Source organism: Macrobrachium rosenbergii, chromosome 9 (assembly GCF_040412425.1).
Source record: "Macrobrachium rosenbergii isolate ZJJX-2024 chromosome 9, ASM4041242v1, whole genome shotgun sequence".
NCBI classification, from domain to species: domain Eukaryota; kingdom Metazoa; phylum Arthropoda; class Malacostraca; order Decapoda; family Palaemonidae; genus Macrobrachium; species Macrobrachium rosenbergii.
In genome coordinates this window covers 43,058,239-43,075,876 of record NC_089749.1, presented here as the reverse complement: position 1 = coordinate 43,075,876, position 17,638 = coordinate 43,058,239, and the positions used below count along the sequence as shown (strand labels likewise).

The 17,638-nt window shown below is 37.1% G+C and overlaps 1 protein-coding gene across 1 annotated transcript in view; it reads right to left on the bottom strand.

Annotated features, from left to right (window-relative positions):
* The window catches only part of LOC136841739 (angiotensin-converting enzyme-like), a 45,460-nt gene that overhangs the window by 12,292 nt on the left and 15,530 nt on the right, over positions 1 to 17,638 (bottom strand). The window contains exons 3-17 of the mRNA XM_067108993.1: positions 15,874 to 16,032; positions 15,434 to 15,530; positions 13,825 to 13,968; positions 13,152 to 13,282; positions 11,083 to 11,191; positions 8,995 to 9,092; positions 8,260 to 8,441; positions 7,461 to 7,585; positions 6,999 to 7,177; positions 6,618 to 6,823; positions 6,105 to 6,227; positions 5,416 to 5,579; positions 3,335 to 3,945; positions 1,964 to 2,125; positions 1,311 to 1,416 (exon numbers count right to left, since the gene is read on the bottom strand). Coding sequence (XP_066965094.1) covers positions 1,311 to 1,416; positions 1,964 to 2,125; positions 3,335 to 3,945; positions 5,416 to 5,579; positions 6,105 to 6,227; positions 6,618 to 6,823; positions 6,999 to 7,177; positions 7,461 to 7,585; positions 8,260 to 8,441; positions 8,995 to 9,092; positions 11,083 to 11,191; positions 13,152 to 13,282; positions 13,825 to 13,968; positions 15,434 to 15,530; positions 15,874 to 16,032 — 2,596 coding nt within the window. The remainder of the gene's footprint in view (positions 1 to 1,310; positions 1,417 to 1,963; positions 2,126 to 3,334; positions 3,946 to 5,415; positions 5,580 to 6,104; positions 6,228 to 6,617; positions 6,824 to 6,998; positions 7,178 to 7,460; positions 7,586 to 8,259; positions 8,442 to 8,994; positions 9,093 to 11,082; positions 11,192 to 13,151; positions 13,283 to 13,824; positions 13,969 to 15,433; positions 15,531 to 15,873; positions 16,033 to 17,638) is intronic.

Sequence of the window (17,638 nt, the reverse complement as noted above, 5' to 3'; positions counted from 1 at the left end):
CTAAAATCCTAAGAATCTCCGTGTGCTGTTCTTTTTTTAAAAAATAGGTTTCTGCTTAGCGCTTTCTTTATTAGTCTATTTCTGACTCGCTCAAAATGTCAATTTGGGAAATACTTGGTAGCCACCAAGAGATTGGTCAGAGTAACAAAAGATTCTTATCCCGGAGTCAGTCACCATACAGGATGCCCTTTAAAAGGAAAAGACTTTTCTAATATTCAAGATCATTGAAGGAAATGCAAAACCTGATTTTCATTTGATGATTTTAATACTGATGTTCAAGCATCCAGTGACTATATACTTTCTCCATTCTGGAAAAATGTTCTATTAAGCTGATTCCTGCTTCTTGTTCCATCACAAAATTATCCTACATCGTCCTCGGCTTTGTATATAGATTAGTCAACGTTCGCCTTCCCAAAACTGAACATATCACTCAGTTTTTACTTCCTACAGAGTTAGGGACCGGTTTTTTTTTCATTTCTGATTTTCAGTATCTTAATGTTTTTATGGTTCGAACGTTCGCAAATTTTGCGCCTCAGCTCTGTTACACACATTAGTTTTAAACTGTATTTTTGTATCGTCTAAAAGCCCTGATAATGAGACTTATAATGCTTAGAAAAATTAGCCAATAAAAAAAATGTTACGCTGGCTGTACTCGGAAATTTATTTCTGTTTCACAGAAATAAATTTCCGACTCACATCAGGACCGAACCCCAGTCTTCCGAGTGATAGTCCAGGGCGTTAGCAATTCCTCTGCACAGATGCTTATTTCCATCATATCTCACGGTGAAGGAGTAAGTCGAATGAAATGTTAGTATTTCATCAGCTGCTGGGTCGGGAAGTTGGGTAAAATTCGTTGGTATGTTAGGCGCTAGGAGCCTGCCCGGGAAAAACCTCATGTTAACAGTACTTAGGTTCCGACTTCTTTTATGACTTGTGCGGAGGAATTGCTAACGCCCCGGACTCCCGCTGTGTCAGAAATTTATTTATTATATATAAACATATATTTATATATATATGTTTATATATACTATATGTAATATATATGAATGTGTGTGTGCGTGTGTGCACAGTTTTCCCCATTATTCGACCTGAAAATTTCCAAGCAGAGGAAAAAATGTCACTAGAATCGTTGAAGGAAATAGAATCGGTGCTTAAAACTGATAACAACTGAAACGACACAACAGGTTCTGCAGGCGAGGAGATCATTCATATTAATAATTTCAATAATATTAATAAGAAGAAGAAGAACACAAAGGATAAGGATAGAACGGACGAACATCTTGAAAAGGTTGAGGCGTTGCTTCACTTACATTCGTATATTCCCATCCCTTCGCTTTCGGCGTCACATTTGGAATTTGTAGCGGGGCAGACCTTCTTGCTCAATGTAGACACCATGCGGGACACAATGTCAGTCAACTATGGACAGAAAGTGAATGAAAAGTGAGGTTGGTCAGAGCGCGCTTATTTATGCTCCGCTTCTTCTTTTGACATTCATTAGCAATATCTTCGTGCTAGCTTTCTGGGAGAGGTTGCACAAAATTAATGATGATAATAATAATAATAATACTGCAAGATTATAAGCTTGAATATGTTGATGAATACAAATATTTAGGGGTCTATGTAGGTGGTCATCATGGCAGGGACATGCCAGTTCAGTATTTAATCACATGTTGCAAAACTAGAATGAGACCTCTAAAAGCCATGCCATTTGGCTGCAAGGGGACACCAGCAGCTGTACTTCGTGCAGCGTATGTGGTATACATCAGAACTGTGACTAACTCTGCTGCTCCTGCTCTTGTTTGCCTATCAAAATCCAAATTGGCAAAGCTTGAAACCCTTCAAGATGAAGCAATGAGAATCATCCAAGACGAGGTTGTTCGTTGAAGGCAACGCCAGCTACGGGAAAGATGAGTAACCCAATCGCTCACTGGGAAGAGAAACTGAGCCGAAGTACAATATTCACCTTTTGAAGGTCGTCCTTGGGGAGGGCGGCCGCTCCCAGATTCTTCTGGAGTTCGAACTGTCGCTTCACGTCTTCGTCCTTGAAGCCCTCGTAATGGAAGTAGTCGATGGTTGTACTGTGGAACACGCTGAAGTTGTTCTTCACGTCCATCCATGCTTTGATCTGAAGTTAAGATACATGTATGCATATATATATATATATATATATATATATATATATATATATATATATATATATATATATATATATATATATATATATATATATATGTGTGTGTGTGTGTGTGTGTACATATATATATATACATATATATATGTATATATATAATATGTATATATATATATATATATATATATATATATATATATATATAAATATATATATATATATATATATATATATATATATATATATATATATATATATATATATATATATATATATATATATACCAGTGGATCTTTATCGTGTCCACCTTTGGGTTTCCACTCTAGAATTTCTTGTTTTCTTAAATATTACGAACATCTATGTAGGCTTGCGCATATTTTTTTTTTCTCTTATAGGATTTTAAACTATTGTTAACAAATAAATTGCCGAAATTAATAAAAATATTGGTCTCTCAGATTGGTAAGGTCATATCACATTATAAGCTATGAAGACATAAAGAAATGAAATGATTTCATGATAGGCTTATGAACCTTCCTTCGAAATGAGTGTGCATTTATAATTCTTCATTTTAAAAAAAACTTAATTTGACTTCAAATTTCTTTTTTCTTAGCCAAGATACCTGATGCAGACGAAGAAAGTGCGCAATTCTAACATGTCCTCAACATCGGAGTGTAGTCCTACACTTCCGAAATGAATCGACTCTTTAACCTTCAGCCTAAATTAGTCATCTTTATTTGATAAACGGTTTCTCGGCAAACATCCAAGGCTGTTATGATCAAAATAGAAAAAAACCACCTGGTTTGGTGGCCTGTAGTTCATGAATATGTTTTCATTTTGACCCGTTCTTATCTATCCTCATCTCCAGTTGCTGATCATACTTCAAAAAATTTAGCTTTATTTGATGGTCTGAACCAATAAAATCTCTTTTACTGATAATATCAAAAGGATCTGTAACCGTTTGTTCACCGGTGCATGAGAGAAAACACTGCCTCCAGTTGATTCTTGTCTTCTGTCACCTTGTTACTGAGCAATCTTCAACAAAGCCATTTCCTTTTGCTTCCCAGTTTTACTAATCTACAAATAACTAACTCCATCACCGTGTTGGTGTTTTCAGCTTTACTATAGCCCACTGCCGGTCCCACCAGACTCTTAAGTGTCGCCAGTGATTACGGTAGCTCATCGGCAAAAATAACAAAAACTTACCGAAGCATTTTTCATTTGTTCCGTCATGTTGGTTTCATAGTTCCAGTCTGCCAATGCAGCAGCTTGAACATGAATGGTCATCTCCGCGTCCATTTCCTCCAATCTCTTCTTGGCGTCCTTTTCGTCAGTAGGATCGTCAGTCACAGGCTCGGTCGTCGGGAGTTCTGTCACAGGCGAGGAAGATGGTGCTGTTACAGTGGTGCTTGGTACAGTTGTAGACGATTCAGAGGTTGGTACAGAGGTGCTCGGCACGGAGGTGGTTGATGCAGAGGTGCTGTGATCAGAAGTGCTCTGCTCAGAGGTACTTGGCACGGAAGTGGGTGATGCAGAGGTGCTCTGCACAGAGGTGCTCTGGTCTGAGGTGCTCTGCATGGAGGTGGTTGATGCAGAGGTACTTTGCTCAGAAGAGCTCTGCTCAGAGGTGCTCTGCACGGAGGTGATTGATGCTGAGGTACTTTGCTCAGAAGTACTCTGCGCAGAAGTGGATGATACAGAGGTGCTCTGCACAGATGTGCTCTGTGCAGAGGTCTCGGAATTAATGCTCTCCAAAGCAAGCACTCGTGCATTGCCAACCTGGTCTGACGCTGCCGCTCTAGATTTCACACAGTCCTCTGGTTTGAGTATAACAATAAATGCAGACGATTATTACTCTGTTTTCATTAAATTTCGACTGTTCATCGTAACTTCAAGTAAAATTGTACAATTCTTTTTTAGGTTCATGAATGTACTCTCCACACTATGTTAACAAACAACTATTAACTTTTTATTTTAAAAAAATCAATAGGATATGCGTATAATGTTTTCGAATGAAATCATGATTAAACGTAACATTAAGAGTTTATAATACTGAACAGAGTCTTTGTGATAGAAATATGCCTATTGAAAATATCCTGTCAAATCTGGAAATATTCATGAATTCCTGTGTTGAAACCAATGGAAAATATAAAAATGAAATGGATTTTTGTAATACGAGACTGGAGGCCAAAATCTATGACAGGAATTTTATTAAAATAAACTGTGAGAAGACAAAAACACTCTGGGATGTTTACTAAAGTGGAAATGAAAACTTTCCATCATCATCTTAGTCATCGCCATCGATAACTGTATTGTCAATGTCCTGGTAATGGCAGCCACCTCTCTTAACTGAAGGTTTCCCTTCAGGTCCATATCACTTCTATAAAATTTTTTTTTTTTTTTTTTTTGTACCTCTTCCCTCATCCCTCCCTGTTGTTTCAGTTGGTCGTCCGTGTCCAGACGCTCAAACGAGGCATCTAACTCACTTCAAAACCTTACCATCTGTAGCGGGCTACCTTTGTCCCTGCGTACGGCCAGCTCTGTCTAAACTGATAACCAACCTCCCCTGTCCCCACCTTCTCAAATAATATTTGTTTTCATTTCACAATCTAAATCCTCTTATAAGTCTGCCTCATATTTAACAACACGGCCCCTTGTCTGGTCTACTCATCCCAGATTTGATCGTATCCTACTTGTTTTGACATCATCCTTCTTGATGTCCAGGTCTAATTCATATGTTATAATTACTCTTAATTCTATTCAGATTTCTTTCATATCAAGCTTTTGTAAAACTTTACTTTTAACCCTTTCAGCAATACTCACAGGACATTCCCCTTCAGGTGTTTTTTTTTTTTCATTATCACAGTTTTAGATAATACCTTCAACATATTTCTCTGTGGATTACCACCAACATTTCAGATAATGCCCTCAACATATTCCTAAGTAAAGTTTCTTTATCACTAACAATCAAACGCAAACTCTCAAGATACTTTGCAGTCGACAGTCTCCGCTAACATTTATTGCCAAAAATCAACGTATTTTCTGTATATTTCCTTTATCACTTGCGTTTTACCCAAAGCTCTCAGTGTATTTTGATGTAGATTGTCTATACCACTAGCATTATAACTATTCTCATTGCACTTTTCTACAGATTTTAGTCTTCGCTAATATTCAACACTGCCCTCTTCGTGTTCTTCACTAACCTACCAGAAAGGCAAGAAACTCAGGATCCACAAAAGACTTTAAAAAAACCATTATTACCCTGGAGGAACATAATGCATCCTTACCTCCCCAGCCAATGCACTGTCCTGCTTTAGCCAGCTCGTCGTCCAAGAATCGGATCAGAGGATCAAAGTAAGAGATGATGGCTTGTGGATCCATGTCTGGAGATCCACCCAGATCCTTTAAGACGACTGGCCAAGGCTCGGAGAACCCACGCTCGAGCGCGTTCCTGGAAAATGGGACCCAACGCTTTTTACAACGGGAGTAACTGGAATCAATATGGTCCCCGAAGACTAGTCCAAAGCCGCATAGATAATGGACATTGCATTTAAATCATGGAATCATGGAATAATGAAAATTATCTCTCTCTCTCTCTCTCTCTCTCTCTCTCTCTCTCTCTCTCTCTCTCTCTCTATTTTTTTTATCCTTTTATTCTATAGCGGGCGACAGAACAGAAAACTTAATACCCTAATGTATTTCGGACACATCTAAAAATAACCTATTTGTTCTGTAGGAATTTGAGAGAAATTGCAATTTGTCCTGTCTGAGAGCAATCTCAATCTGTTCTGTATGAAGTTTTAATTTGTTCTATGCAAATCTGATAAAAATTTAATCTCTTTTATTCAGACATGAGAAAAGATATTAACCAATTTCATAAGCACAAGAAAAAAATATATCTGTTCTATACACACATGAAAAAGATTTGTCTGTTTTTTATACAACTGAGGAAAGTTGTAATCAGTCACATGCGCACCTGAGTACAGCGCCAGCATCTCTGTTGTTGTAGATGTCACAGTTGTGTAAGGGCCCTTGATGCCCGGCCACCTGGCACAGGTGAGCGTGAAACTGGAACTGCGTGATGAAACTGACGAAGTACCTGAAGGTGAAATAAATTTTTCATTCATTTCTCCCTGTAATAAGAAATCAAGGGAAAGGGCAGGAGATTCGGGAAGGCTAATGACTGGACCGTAAAATAGCTGATGTTTGTGGCTGATACCATGCTAGTTGGTGATAGGGAAGAAAAACTGTGGTCTGGTGAAAAGGTTTGAAGGCTACTGTGAGTGGAGAGTGTTCAAAGGTGAATGCTAGTAAACATAAGACTAGAAGGTGGATTCTTCTGTTTTGCTGACTGCATTTGGATAGACAGCATTGATTATTTTGTAGCAGCAGCTGTTTAGTAATTATCATCATTATTTGCTGTAGCAGTTTTCCAAGCCCTCGTCAAAATCATGGCGAAAATGTCAACCTCCGACGTTGTGTGTTATACCTGATGTATGGAACATTAGCGGGGACGTGGAATTTCGCTCCTGCGTCGAAGAACTCCTCTCCCCTGGAACCTCCTGGAGGAGTGACGCCCTGCAGCTCCTGTCGCAGTTGCCACCAGGCGGCATTCATCTGATCAGTGGGGATGGACCCTTCGAAGACGCCCCAGCGGAATTTGTCGATCAGGTATCCGAAGGGGAGGAAAGCGATCTGGAAAGGAGGGGGAGGAGGAGGAGGAGGAGGAGGAGCAGCGTCAGATGAAAAGAGGTAAAGAAACGTTGCATAAAAGTGAAATTCTAGTATTTATTCAGTTTATTTTATTTATTTATTTATTTATTTACTTTACACGCTAATGTCCTCGACGTTATGACGCCCATTATATTACCTTCTCGAGAGCCATTCTCATGAGGAAGTTAAGGTCCCTCTTTTCATCGTCGGTGTGTTCCGAGGAGGACGATGTCCCTGACTTGACGCCTTCCCCTGGCATTAGGTGAAGCACGTTCTCTAAGTGGCTGGGCGTGGACACCGACAGAGCGATCAGGTCCCCAATGGCTTCGTGGATGCCTGGGTGGGGTAAGACCCAACAGGCAATCGTTTATGTATTTTATTGCTTCATATATTTATATATTGCACAAAGTGTGTGTATATATGTGTATATATCTATATATATATATATATATATATATATATATATATATGTATATATATATATATATTAATTTTACCCTCTTTCAACCTATCTGCTCATTTTTTACCATACGTGGGAGCTATTAAATATGCTGATGGGTGCAGTTACCCCCCCACCCCCACAAGTAATTGCCATTTTGTCATTATCCCTCAGACTCACCTGGGTTGGCTGAGTCTCTGAACACGTGTGGCAGGTTCTTGTATGCCATAAAGTACTCAATGTGGCCCATTTCGTGGTGGACGGTCACGAGGTCCTCCATGTTGACCTCGGTGCACATTTTGATCCTGAAAGACGGCAAAGGGAATGAACACCTTCAGGACAGGGTCACAATGTCCTGCTGAAGAGAGTGGTGTTTTTCACGAGCAAAGACCGACGCAATTTTCTGTCAGGTAGATGGACTACTTATTGTAGCGAACAGACACAGCTTCTACCACCAAAAAGTTAACGTTCCTGCACATGTTATCATTCACAGACACAGCTATCACCAAATAGGTGAAACTCCTACCCGTGTAACCATACAGCTTCTGTTAAACAGGAGAAGTTCCCGCCTTTTTAACATATGACAGAGACAGGTATTACCAAACAGGTAGAAATCTGACCTTTTTAAACATACAACTCTTATCAAACTGGTAAATTCACTGCATATTGAACCTTTAACAGAGATAGCCATTATCAGAGTGATACAAATCCTTCTTGTTTATGAGTTATCAAATAGGCATAGCTCCTGTTACAAAGCGATAAAGTTCCTACGTGGTTGTTATCCGTTAGCAATTAGATCCTGTTCATATTATCAAATTCATATTACCAAATCATTAATCGAATACAGTTCCTGTTCCAAAACAGCTCAGATTTCGACCTAAATTAATTAATCAAACACCGCTCCCTGTGTCAATCAGGATTCTTCCCTGCATTCATTACTCGTGTAAAGTGATCATTACGAAACAGGGGGTACTCCTACCTGTAGTCCTCCCCCTCTGACCCCAGACAGAAATCCTCGGCCGAGGCGTGACACATCATGACCTTGCCCCACTCGGTCTGGTTGACGACGCTCTTGTCCCAGAATGTCTGGGTCATCGGGAATAAACCGATGCTCTCGAAGAAGTCCTCGGCCGATTCGAATATCTGCTGGATGTCCCAGCCCTGGGGACGAAGAAGAGGAAAGAAAAATACGTGATTAAGGGGAAAACCCATGGCGTCTCTGTGGCCTGAGCAGTGAAACTCCCACTCGGTAGTTAGTAGACTTTGATGGGTTGTACCCAGATTTGAATAGGGCAAGGGACTAGCAGCTTGATCCAAGCCGGGTTGCTGGGACCCTGAAAGATAACACCTTCAGGAGCTACCCCTTGTAACAGATAAGGATATATATATATACATATATATATATATATATATATATATATATATATATATATATATATATATATATATATATATATATATATATATATATATATATATATATATATATATATATATATATATATATATATATATATATATATATATATATATATATTATATATATATATATACACACATATACATATACATTCATACACAAAATGTAAGTTTTATATAACTTAGGATAAATACGTTAGCTTAATCAAAATTATAATATTATCAATTATTATTTGTTTCTGACATTTTTTCTTTGAACGAACGGAAAAATTGGGAAAAGGAGAGAGCATCTTACATTCTGCACCATGCTTTCGCTGACGTCGTAGGTGGGAAACTCCGGAAAGGGCATCACGCGGTCAGCGATGTTGACCCAGTCTTGACCCCACATGTTCCCTGGTCGGGGAGATTCGAAATGAAATATTGTCACAACGGACCCGCGGCCTGGAACTCTCTAAAATATCCAGTTACTTCTCGTTACCTCTTGTGATTACTTAATGAGACTGTTGTTGAACTTATTATGTTCACCTTACATCTGTGAAGATTAATTACAATAAAAGAAAAATTATGTCGTTCGTAACGTTTAATTTCTTAAAAATAGACACTAGCACGCACCACACACACACATATATATATATATATATATATATATATATATATATATATATATATATATATATATATATATATATATATATATATATATACAGTATATATATATATATATATATATATATATATATATATATATATATATATATATATATATATATATATATGTATATATATATATTATATATATATATATATATATATATACATATATATATATATATATATATATATATATATATATATATATATATATATATATATATATATATATATATATATATATATATATATATATATATATATATATGTATATATTCATTTATATATATATAAATATAAATATCTACATATATATGTTATTATATTATATACTGTTTTTGTGTGCGTATTTTCATGTATGTTGTTGTTGTTTTTGCATTATTTTCATGTGACCTTCATAAAAGCCATCAACAGTACCTGCCATTAGCATTATCGCCATTTTTAATCAACTTCTTCAAAAATCTGTCAACGATACCTGGTGACTGTGCGATAAAAAAAAATTATTTATCGAAAAACATGATTGATTTATCAAAAATCTGCTCTTGAGAGAAAAACCCCGGTCTTATGACAGATAATCCCACCGCTAAATGGACCACTGTGACCCTCTTATCGGATGTCAGTTTGACCTTTATCGAAACCTAATCACTTTTAATAGATAAGTCAAGTCCGATGTTTAATCACGTCTGAAATCATTGGTTACTCTTATCAGTTGCTCTGAAATGAAGACTGAAGGTTAAGCCTCACAAACAGTACAAACTCGCAGGTATGTAAACACACATACAATATATACATACAATTATATATATATATATATATATATATATATATATATATATATATATATATATGTACATATATATATGTATATATATATGTATGTATGTATAAAAAGGTCACATAGCTGTAAGCTTCATAGTAGCTATCAAGGGGCATCCAGGAAAAGGCGGTACTTATATTAGAACAACAGTTTATTTTGCCGACGGTGTTTCGCAATACCTCATTGCATCTTCAAGGTTAAAATTAGTTAAAAAGAAACTGTTGTTTTAATATATATATATATATATATATATATATATATATATATATATATATATATATATATATATATATATATATATATATATATATATATATATATATATATATATATATATATATTATATATATATATATATATATATATATAAATAATAATCAACACACAATCACGTGTGGAACAGAAATAAATTTCTCACTCACGTCAGGATCGAACCCAGGCCTTTCAGTTGAAAGACGAGACCGCTACCAACCAAACCACACAAGTCATAAAAGAATTTGGAACCTAAGTACCACTGTACCTACTGTAAGGCTTTACCTGGGAAGGCGGACTGCCTTGCATACCAGCGTGTTTTCCCCAACTTCCCGACTCAGCAAAGGTCTTATCATTTCAATTGAATGGCCTGGGTTCGATCCTGATGTGAGTCAGAAATTTATATATAGATATAGATATACATACTGTATATACTGTATATATATATATATATATATATATATATATATATATATATATATATATATATATATATATATATATAGAGATATATATATATATAGAGAGATATATATATATAGAGAGAGAGAGAGATTTAACATTTTAACATTTAGTATTTTTGTTACGCATGACTTATGCATCTGCGTCAAATGCATTTTATGAAACAGTAGGTGGAAGTTAAATAAGCAAGAAATCGCCTACCGAGAATATGGGCAGGCAGGGGTCCCGTCAGGTCTATGTGCTCGGGGTACACGTCTGCCATCTTCCATCGGACCCAAGAGTGCAGTTTTTTGTACAATTCTGCCGATACCTGAAACACGTTAGAGTTTGGATTACTGTTCCTTCCACACCTGAAACTCATTTAAGTTTAAAAGACCACCTGAAACGCATTCAGGTTTGAACTATTGATCTGTAGAGACCCAAATCGTGTTTGAACTTCTATTACCTCGATTCCAAGAACGTATTTGAGTTTGGAATGGCCTCCAGTCGGCTCTTAAACAAGTTTGAGTTTGAATTCCAGTGACACTTAAGGCATGTGTGTGTGTGTGTTACCGTTACTTTGACACCTGAAACGCGTTCGATTCTGAATTATTGCCCCTTCGGCGTTAGAATCATACTTGAAGTTGAATTTATTGTTTCCTCGATACCTGAAACATGTTTCCGTTTGGAATAAGTTCGTCGACGCTTGTAACGTGACCGTTTTTTGAAATATATCCTGTGGACCACTGAAATATGATAGATTGAATAACAGAACATTTTAATGGAAAATCGTTGTGAACGTCATTGTCGCTTCTTCGGAGCGACAGTTGGCGTTTCAGCTGTGGCGTCACCGGTACATACGATCTATCAAGAACGGTCTTTTTTTTAACGCGAATAGAGCAGCTCCAGTGTACTGGATGGCTCATCTTTTTCGCTTAACCTGATTTTTTACCATTTTATTCTTATAGTGAAATGAAGTGACTTCAACCCAGAATCACTTTCTTCTATTTTTATTTATTTATTTGATCATTTATTTATTCACTTCTCATTTATTTTTTGGAAGTGACAGGATTTATCTGTCTCAGATAATAACCAAAGAAACCTGATGTTCAAATATAAAAGAATATCTTACTTCAGAAGACTGGAGAAAAAGTCATGGACTGAATTAGCATTTTCAAAGAAATGACCAAAAAGGATTACGTTATTTAGAAATGTTAATCCATTTCAGAAAATCAGACTGTATGTTTATGATCAACAGCACGAAAGTTCAGTCTTCAAAGAGTAAGTCTCAGTCTTGACCTACGAAGACATCTGAGTGTGACTCGGAGCAGCCAGCAAGTGTTGCAAGGACTTTTCTCCTTTTGCATTTTAATACTTTTTTATCTATTTATCCATTTATTAATTAGTTTTTTAATAAGTGGGATGTCTTCTTTATGCATTTCCCTTTACCTCCTCCTATTTCTTCCTAATGAACACCATATTCTTTGGAAGTTTGAATTTCAAATCAATGGCCTCTGTGGGCTTGTTCCATATGAATAGGTTTCATCTTCTGAATGATATTAATAATAATAACTGGCATAAAAAATGTTGGAGTGTGAGTCTCTGTATTCAGTGACGCTAGTGGCTGATTTCAATTACGTCAGAAAATATGAATCTAATAAAGAGCAGTGAAGAACTGAAGCCAAGTGTGAAGTTGATCACTCTTGAAAATGATAAATCCGGTGACGTCACTACCGCTATGGGTATACTATAACCCGCTAAAAGGGGACCCTATGAAGTTTAAAAATAAAACGCTAGCCTAAATATGCAAGTGAAATCGTGGAAAATGCAAGCGCACCCAACGCATCTAGATGGGAAATGAAACCCAATAAATCGAAAGCGTAACGGCGAAATGGGAAGTGAAATGCAATGCCGTAATATGAAATGCAGTTCTCGAGTATTCGCTAAATCGAAATAGGCGTTCGGGTTCTCTACGCTGAAAGTATGTAGGACTTTCACCACGTTATTGATTTGTCAATTAAAAAAAATTCATAAAACTAGATAAAGTTTCAGGGGATGGCGTCAGTAGCTATAAGTGAATTAAAATGGGCATTGGGACCTGTCCCCCGACTGGCTATCGGCCTAAGAAACAGGAGATCAGCGCCTGCCCTATGAACCTACAGAGGGCCAAAAATCTGTTTCTTCATTTAAAAAAAAAAAAAGACAAACTTCATCGATTTCCTAGCATTAACAATAATAAAGAATCACGAAAATGGAAAGAGGCGACTGTTGAATAATAAATTCCATCTTACCTTCTGCCAGACTTGGTCTGTCATAGCCTGGAACTGATCCTGGCTGAGAGGGCTGGCGACCTGGAAGGCAGCGGCTTCCCGCTCATCAACGGTGTAGCTGTTCAGCCAGTACTCGCTCGTATCGCGGAAACCTGCCAACAAGCAGATGATATGTAAGCCCTAGACAGACTACCCTCGTCTCTTTATATATATATATATATATATATATATATATATATATATATATATATATATATATATATATATATATATATATATATATATATATATATATATATATATATATATATATATATATATATATATATATATATATATATATATATATATATAATTTACACAACTACAACCCATAGGAGAAAAGATGGTTCAGAGAGCTTTCAGGTGGTCTGGTCATATGGAGATATTAGGAAAGGTTAGGCTGCTGAAAAGAACTTTTGAGGGGAAGGGGTAACAGAAGAGGGAAACTTAGAAAATGCAAAATTCATGGGATAGGGGAGGTAATGGAACGGAAATGCCTTCGTATCCCGAAAATGGTAGCTAGAGAGTCATTTCCCTCGCTAAGTGTCCTGGAAAGAGAATGGTTACCATCCTCATCCTAGCACTTAGAGAAAAAAATGTTTAGTCAGTTCCAAACAAGTTTGATACTAATAATGTATCCACCAGAACTCACCATCGAGAGCTGCCGCTTTATTTGAAAGCTCTACGAACTGGATGAAATCCTCCCTCATCAGCTTCCCACTCACTTCGCGCCACTGGTCCCAGACATAACGAAGCTCCTCCCAGTCCTCAGAGGTCGCCATGATGAGCTCAATGTCTGTTGAAAATTTCGAGGAAAAGAAGAAGAAGAAGAAGAAGAAGAAGAAGAAGAAGAAGAAGAAGAAGAAGAAGAGAGAGAGAGAGAGAGAGAGAGAGAGAGAGAGAGATTATTTTAAGAAAAAAGAAGAGAGAGGATGAGAGGATTTCAAAACAGGAAGAAGATTAAAAGACAATAAAAGAGATAGAGAAATTTTTAAAAACAAGAAAAGAAAGAGCGAGAGGATTTCAAGATCAGAGAGAGAGAGAGAGAGAGAGAGAGAGAGAGAGAGAGAGAGAGAGAGAGAGAGAGATTTATTAGTTTCGGCAGAGAGCATTAGACCTGTATTAACGTTCCTTTTTAAAAATTAAATAACTGATTCATGACATCCATAATACTTTGAGAGTAACTGTATGAAAAACCTTCAGGCGAAAATTAAAATAATATTTCAGAAAATCTCCCCTGAGTCCTTTCGTCTAGGCATTCGTGGTCAATAAAAGTTTGGCGGTTTAAGAAATTTTTGTATAACAATAACCTACCATACTATTGATGATGATGATGATGATTGTGGTTATTATTATTATTATTAATTATTTCGAATGGAAACTTTATTCTTAAGCGACAGGAAGCAATTGAAGTTATTTTAAGTTAAGGTGATCAGCTACCTATGTGGGACGAGACTAAAGGAAATGAAAGAAAAGTATGAGGCAGGAATCCGTACAGATGGACCCAGTGAGACTGCATAGATCAGCCAGGTACTGCCTACGCACGATGTGTCAGACTCATTGTCAGTGGTTGGAATTGGAACTGGAATATGAAAATTTAGGTCAAAGGTCATTCAGCTCTGGAAATAACGTTGAATCAATTCTCAGAAGAGGGCGGTAAGTAAGAGGGATGAAAGAGAATATGAACGGAGGTACTGAAAAGGAATGGAAGGGGTTGCAGTTAGGGGATGAAGGGACGCTGCAAACAGCCTCCGGTAATGCTTATGCTGAACCGCGCGAGGTTAAGTACACCTTACTTTAACCAGACCAATGAGCTGATTAACAGCTCTCCTAGGGCTGGCCCGAAGGATTAGATCTATTCTACGTGGCTAAGAACCAACTGGTTACCTAGCAACGGGACCTACAGCTTATTGTGGAATCCGAACCACATTATAGCGAGAAATTAATTTCTATCACCAGAAATAAATTCCTCTAATTCCTCATTGGCCGGTCGGAGAATCGAACAGCTGGGCCAGTAGAGTGCTAGCTGAGAACGGTACCCACCCGTCCAATGAGGAACTACCGGTCGCTGTGCACTAACGGCATTACCCCTCTACTGGACTTTGTAAATGGTGCCCCACCTCCCTTCTCCCAACAACCCACATCAAGCAAAGATGTCATGAAATCTGAAATTAATTCGGTGTCAAAACCGTTGCTGCGTTACCCCATCATTATACAGGAACCAGTCGGTTGATGTGGACTGGAAAAATTGAGGCTTTTACCTGGCTCCAACGTGAGTCCACACTGGGTTGGGTCGTGGTAGTCGCAGATGGTCGCTGTGCTGTATATATTCTCCATCTTGGACTGGTGGTCTTTATACTACGTTTTCCGGAAGAGAATGAAAGTGAATTAAATGACATTTGCCTCAGATCTGGAGCCGCGCTGACCGCGGCGTTTGTGAGGCCTCATCTTAGGAACAAAATTTTGATGCTTCTTACTAGATTGCATTGCCTCTTTTCCGTCATGAAGAACAACTGGAAGACTTCTTAATATGACAAAGGAATTTATATGCTATCATGAAGAATAGAATTTTCATGAGAGGCGTTTTACGGTTCTTCAAGTCTACAAAATGCGGCTTGGGTTCATTTTTATGTAAAAGAGATTTCCATTTCTTAAAAAAAATAGAGCAGCAAAATACAGGGAAACATTTCAACCGTCTCACCTTAGTCAGGTCATCGACACCGAGGGCTCCGGGGCCCTTTTTTGAGAGGAACCTAAACCGTCGGTAGAGGTCGACGCTTTCAAATCCGCTGTAGTCGAATTTGGAAGAGTTGACGGCGGCCTCGCCTTTGAAGTCGAGGTATCTCACTGCGGCCTTGTTCTGTCGGGGAGAGAGTGTGGGCGATTTAGAATTATGATGATTATTTTTATTCAGTGTGGTGACAATATAAAGCACACTATTTTGAACCATTATTTATATCACTGAACGTTTTCAGACGTGAAATATGTTATTTTAAACAATTATTATTATTATTATTATTATTATTATTATTATTATTATTATTATTATTATTATTATTAAGATATTCATATTGAGTATTCCACTTTATTATAATCATATTATTATTATTATTATTATTATTATTATTATTATTATTATTATTATTATTATTATTATTAAGATATTCATATTGAGTATTCCACTTTATCATAATCATCTCAGACTGTCGCTCGATGGACCGGAGTTCAATTCCCGCGGCCGGCTGATGAAGAGTTAGAGGAATGTATTTCTGGTGATAGAAATTCATTTCTCACTATAATGTGGTTCGGATTCCACAATAAGCTGTAGGTCCCGTTGCTAAGTAACCAGTTGGTTCTTAGCCACGTAAAATAAGTCTAATCCTTCGGGCCAGCCCTAGGAGAGCTGTTAATCAGCTCAGTGGTCTGGTAAAACTAAGGTATACCTACTTTCATTATTATTCATAACACGTAGATATTCATACTAAACAATCTTAAAAGATTGTTTAGCATGACTAGAACGTCACTTCCATGATTACTGAAAATGACTGAAGCATACTAGCAATGGAACCTGAATAACTTAGCAGTCAGACATGGAGGTAAGAAAAACCAAGGAAATTGTGTATGACTCTCCAGACTAAATAAAAATGTTTCTTTGACGCCATAAAAAACGCAAAGACGTTTTGAAGGCTCATTCGCTTTGCGTTGGAAAGATTTATGATGAAAGTCACCAGTTTTTTTGCATTGTAGCTGGGCCACTGACCTTTTTTCCTGATCTTTATAGATATATTTTAAACTGAAAGCTTTGGCTTTCCAAAACAGAATGCCATTCGCCCCATCATGCAAGATAGTCTCTTAGTACTAATGTCACCTCTCTAACCAGCATGGGTTCGAATCCCACAAGAAGAAGAGAATCTCCTCATTCATTTCCTTTCGAATTTCAAGGTCTTCAATGAAAAGCGTATCCAACGATATTAGAAAGAAAATACATCAATTAAGAGTTATATGGTTGAGTCTATTACACCATATATGTTTACAAGCCTCGTTCTTTATGACACGTTTTCAAAAAATTTTTCTCGCTCGTGCTGGAGATTGTTATCATACTAATCATCCTCGTTAGAATGTAATTGTTGTATTTATCAGATTCATCAAAATTATTATGAGTTTCTAATCAGCAGACACACATTGCAGCACACGTCTTCCATCAACTCAACGTAGAGGAAAACTACCTGACTGAAACGAAATTTGCAGGTGTTACATTTATTTATCATCTTTAAACACTTGTTTCATTTGAGCGTGTTTAACCAGACAGGCGTTACACTCGTCACGGTCTGTCTCTCTGTCCTACATGCAGACCTATCAGATATTTAGGATTATCCTACTCTTACGAGAAAAACGTCATCGTCCCTTTACTGAATTTTTCATTATCATTTCTGTTAGGCTCAAGTGTTTGGTCGAGGTAGTGTGCG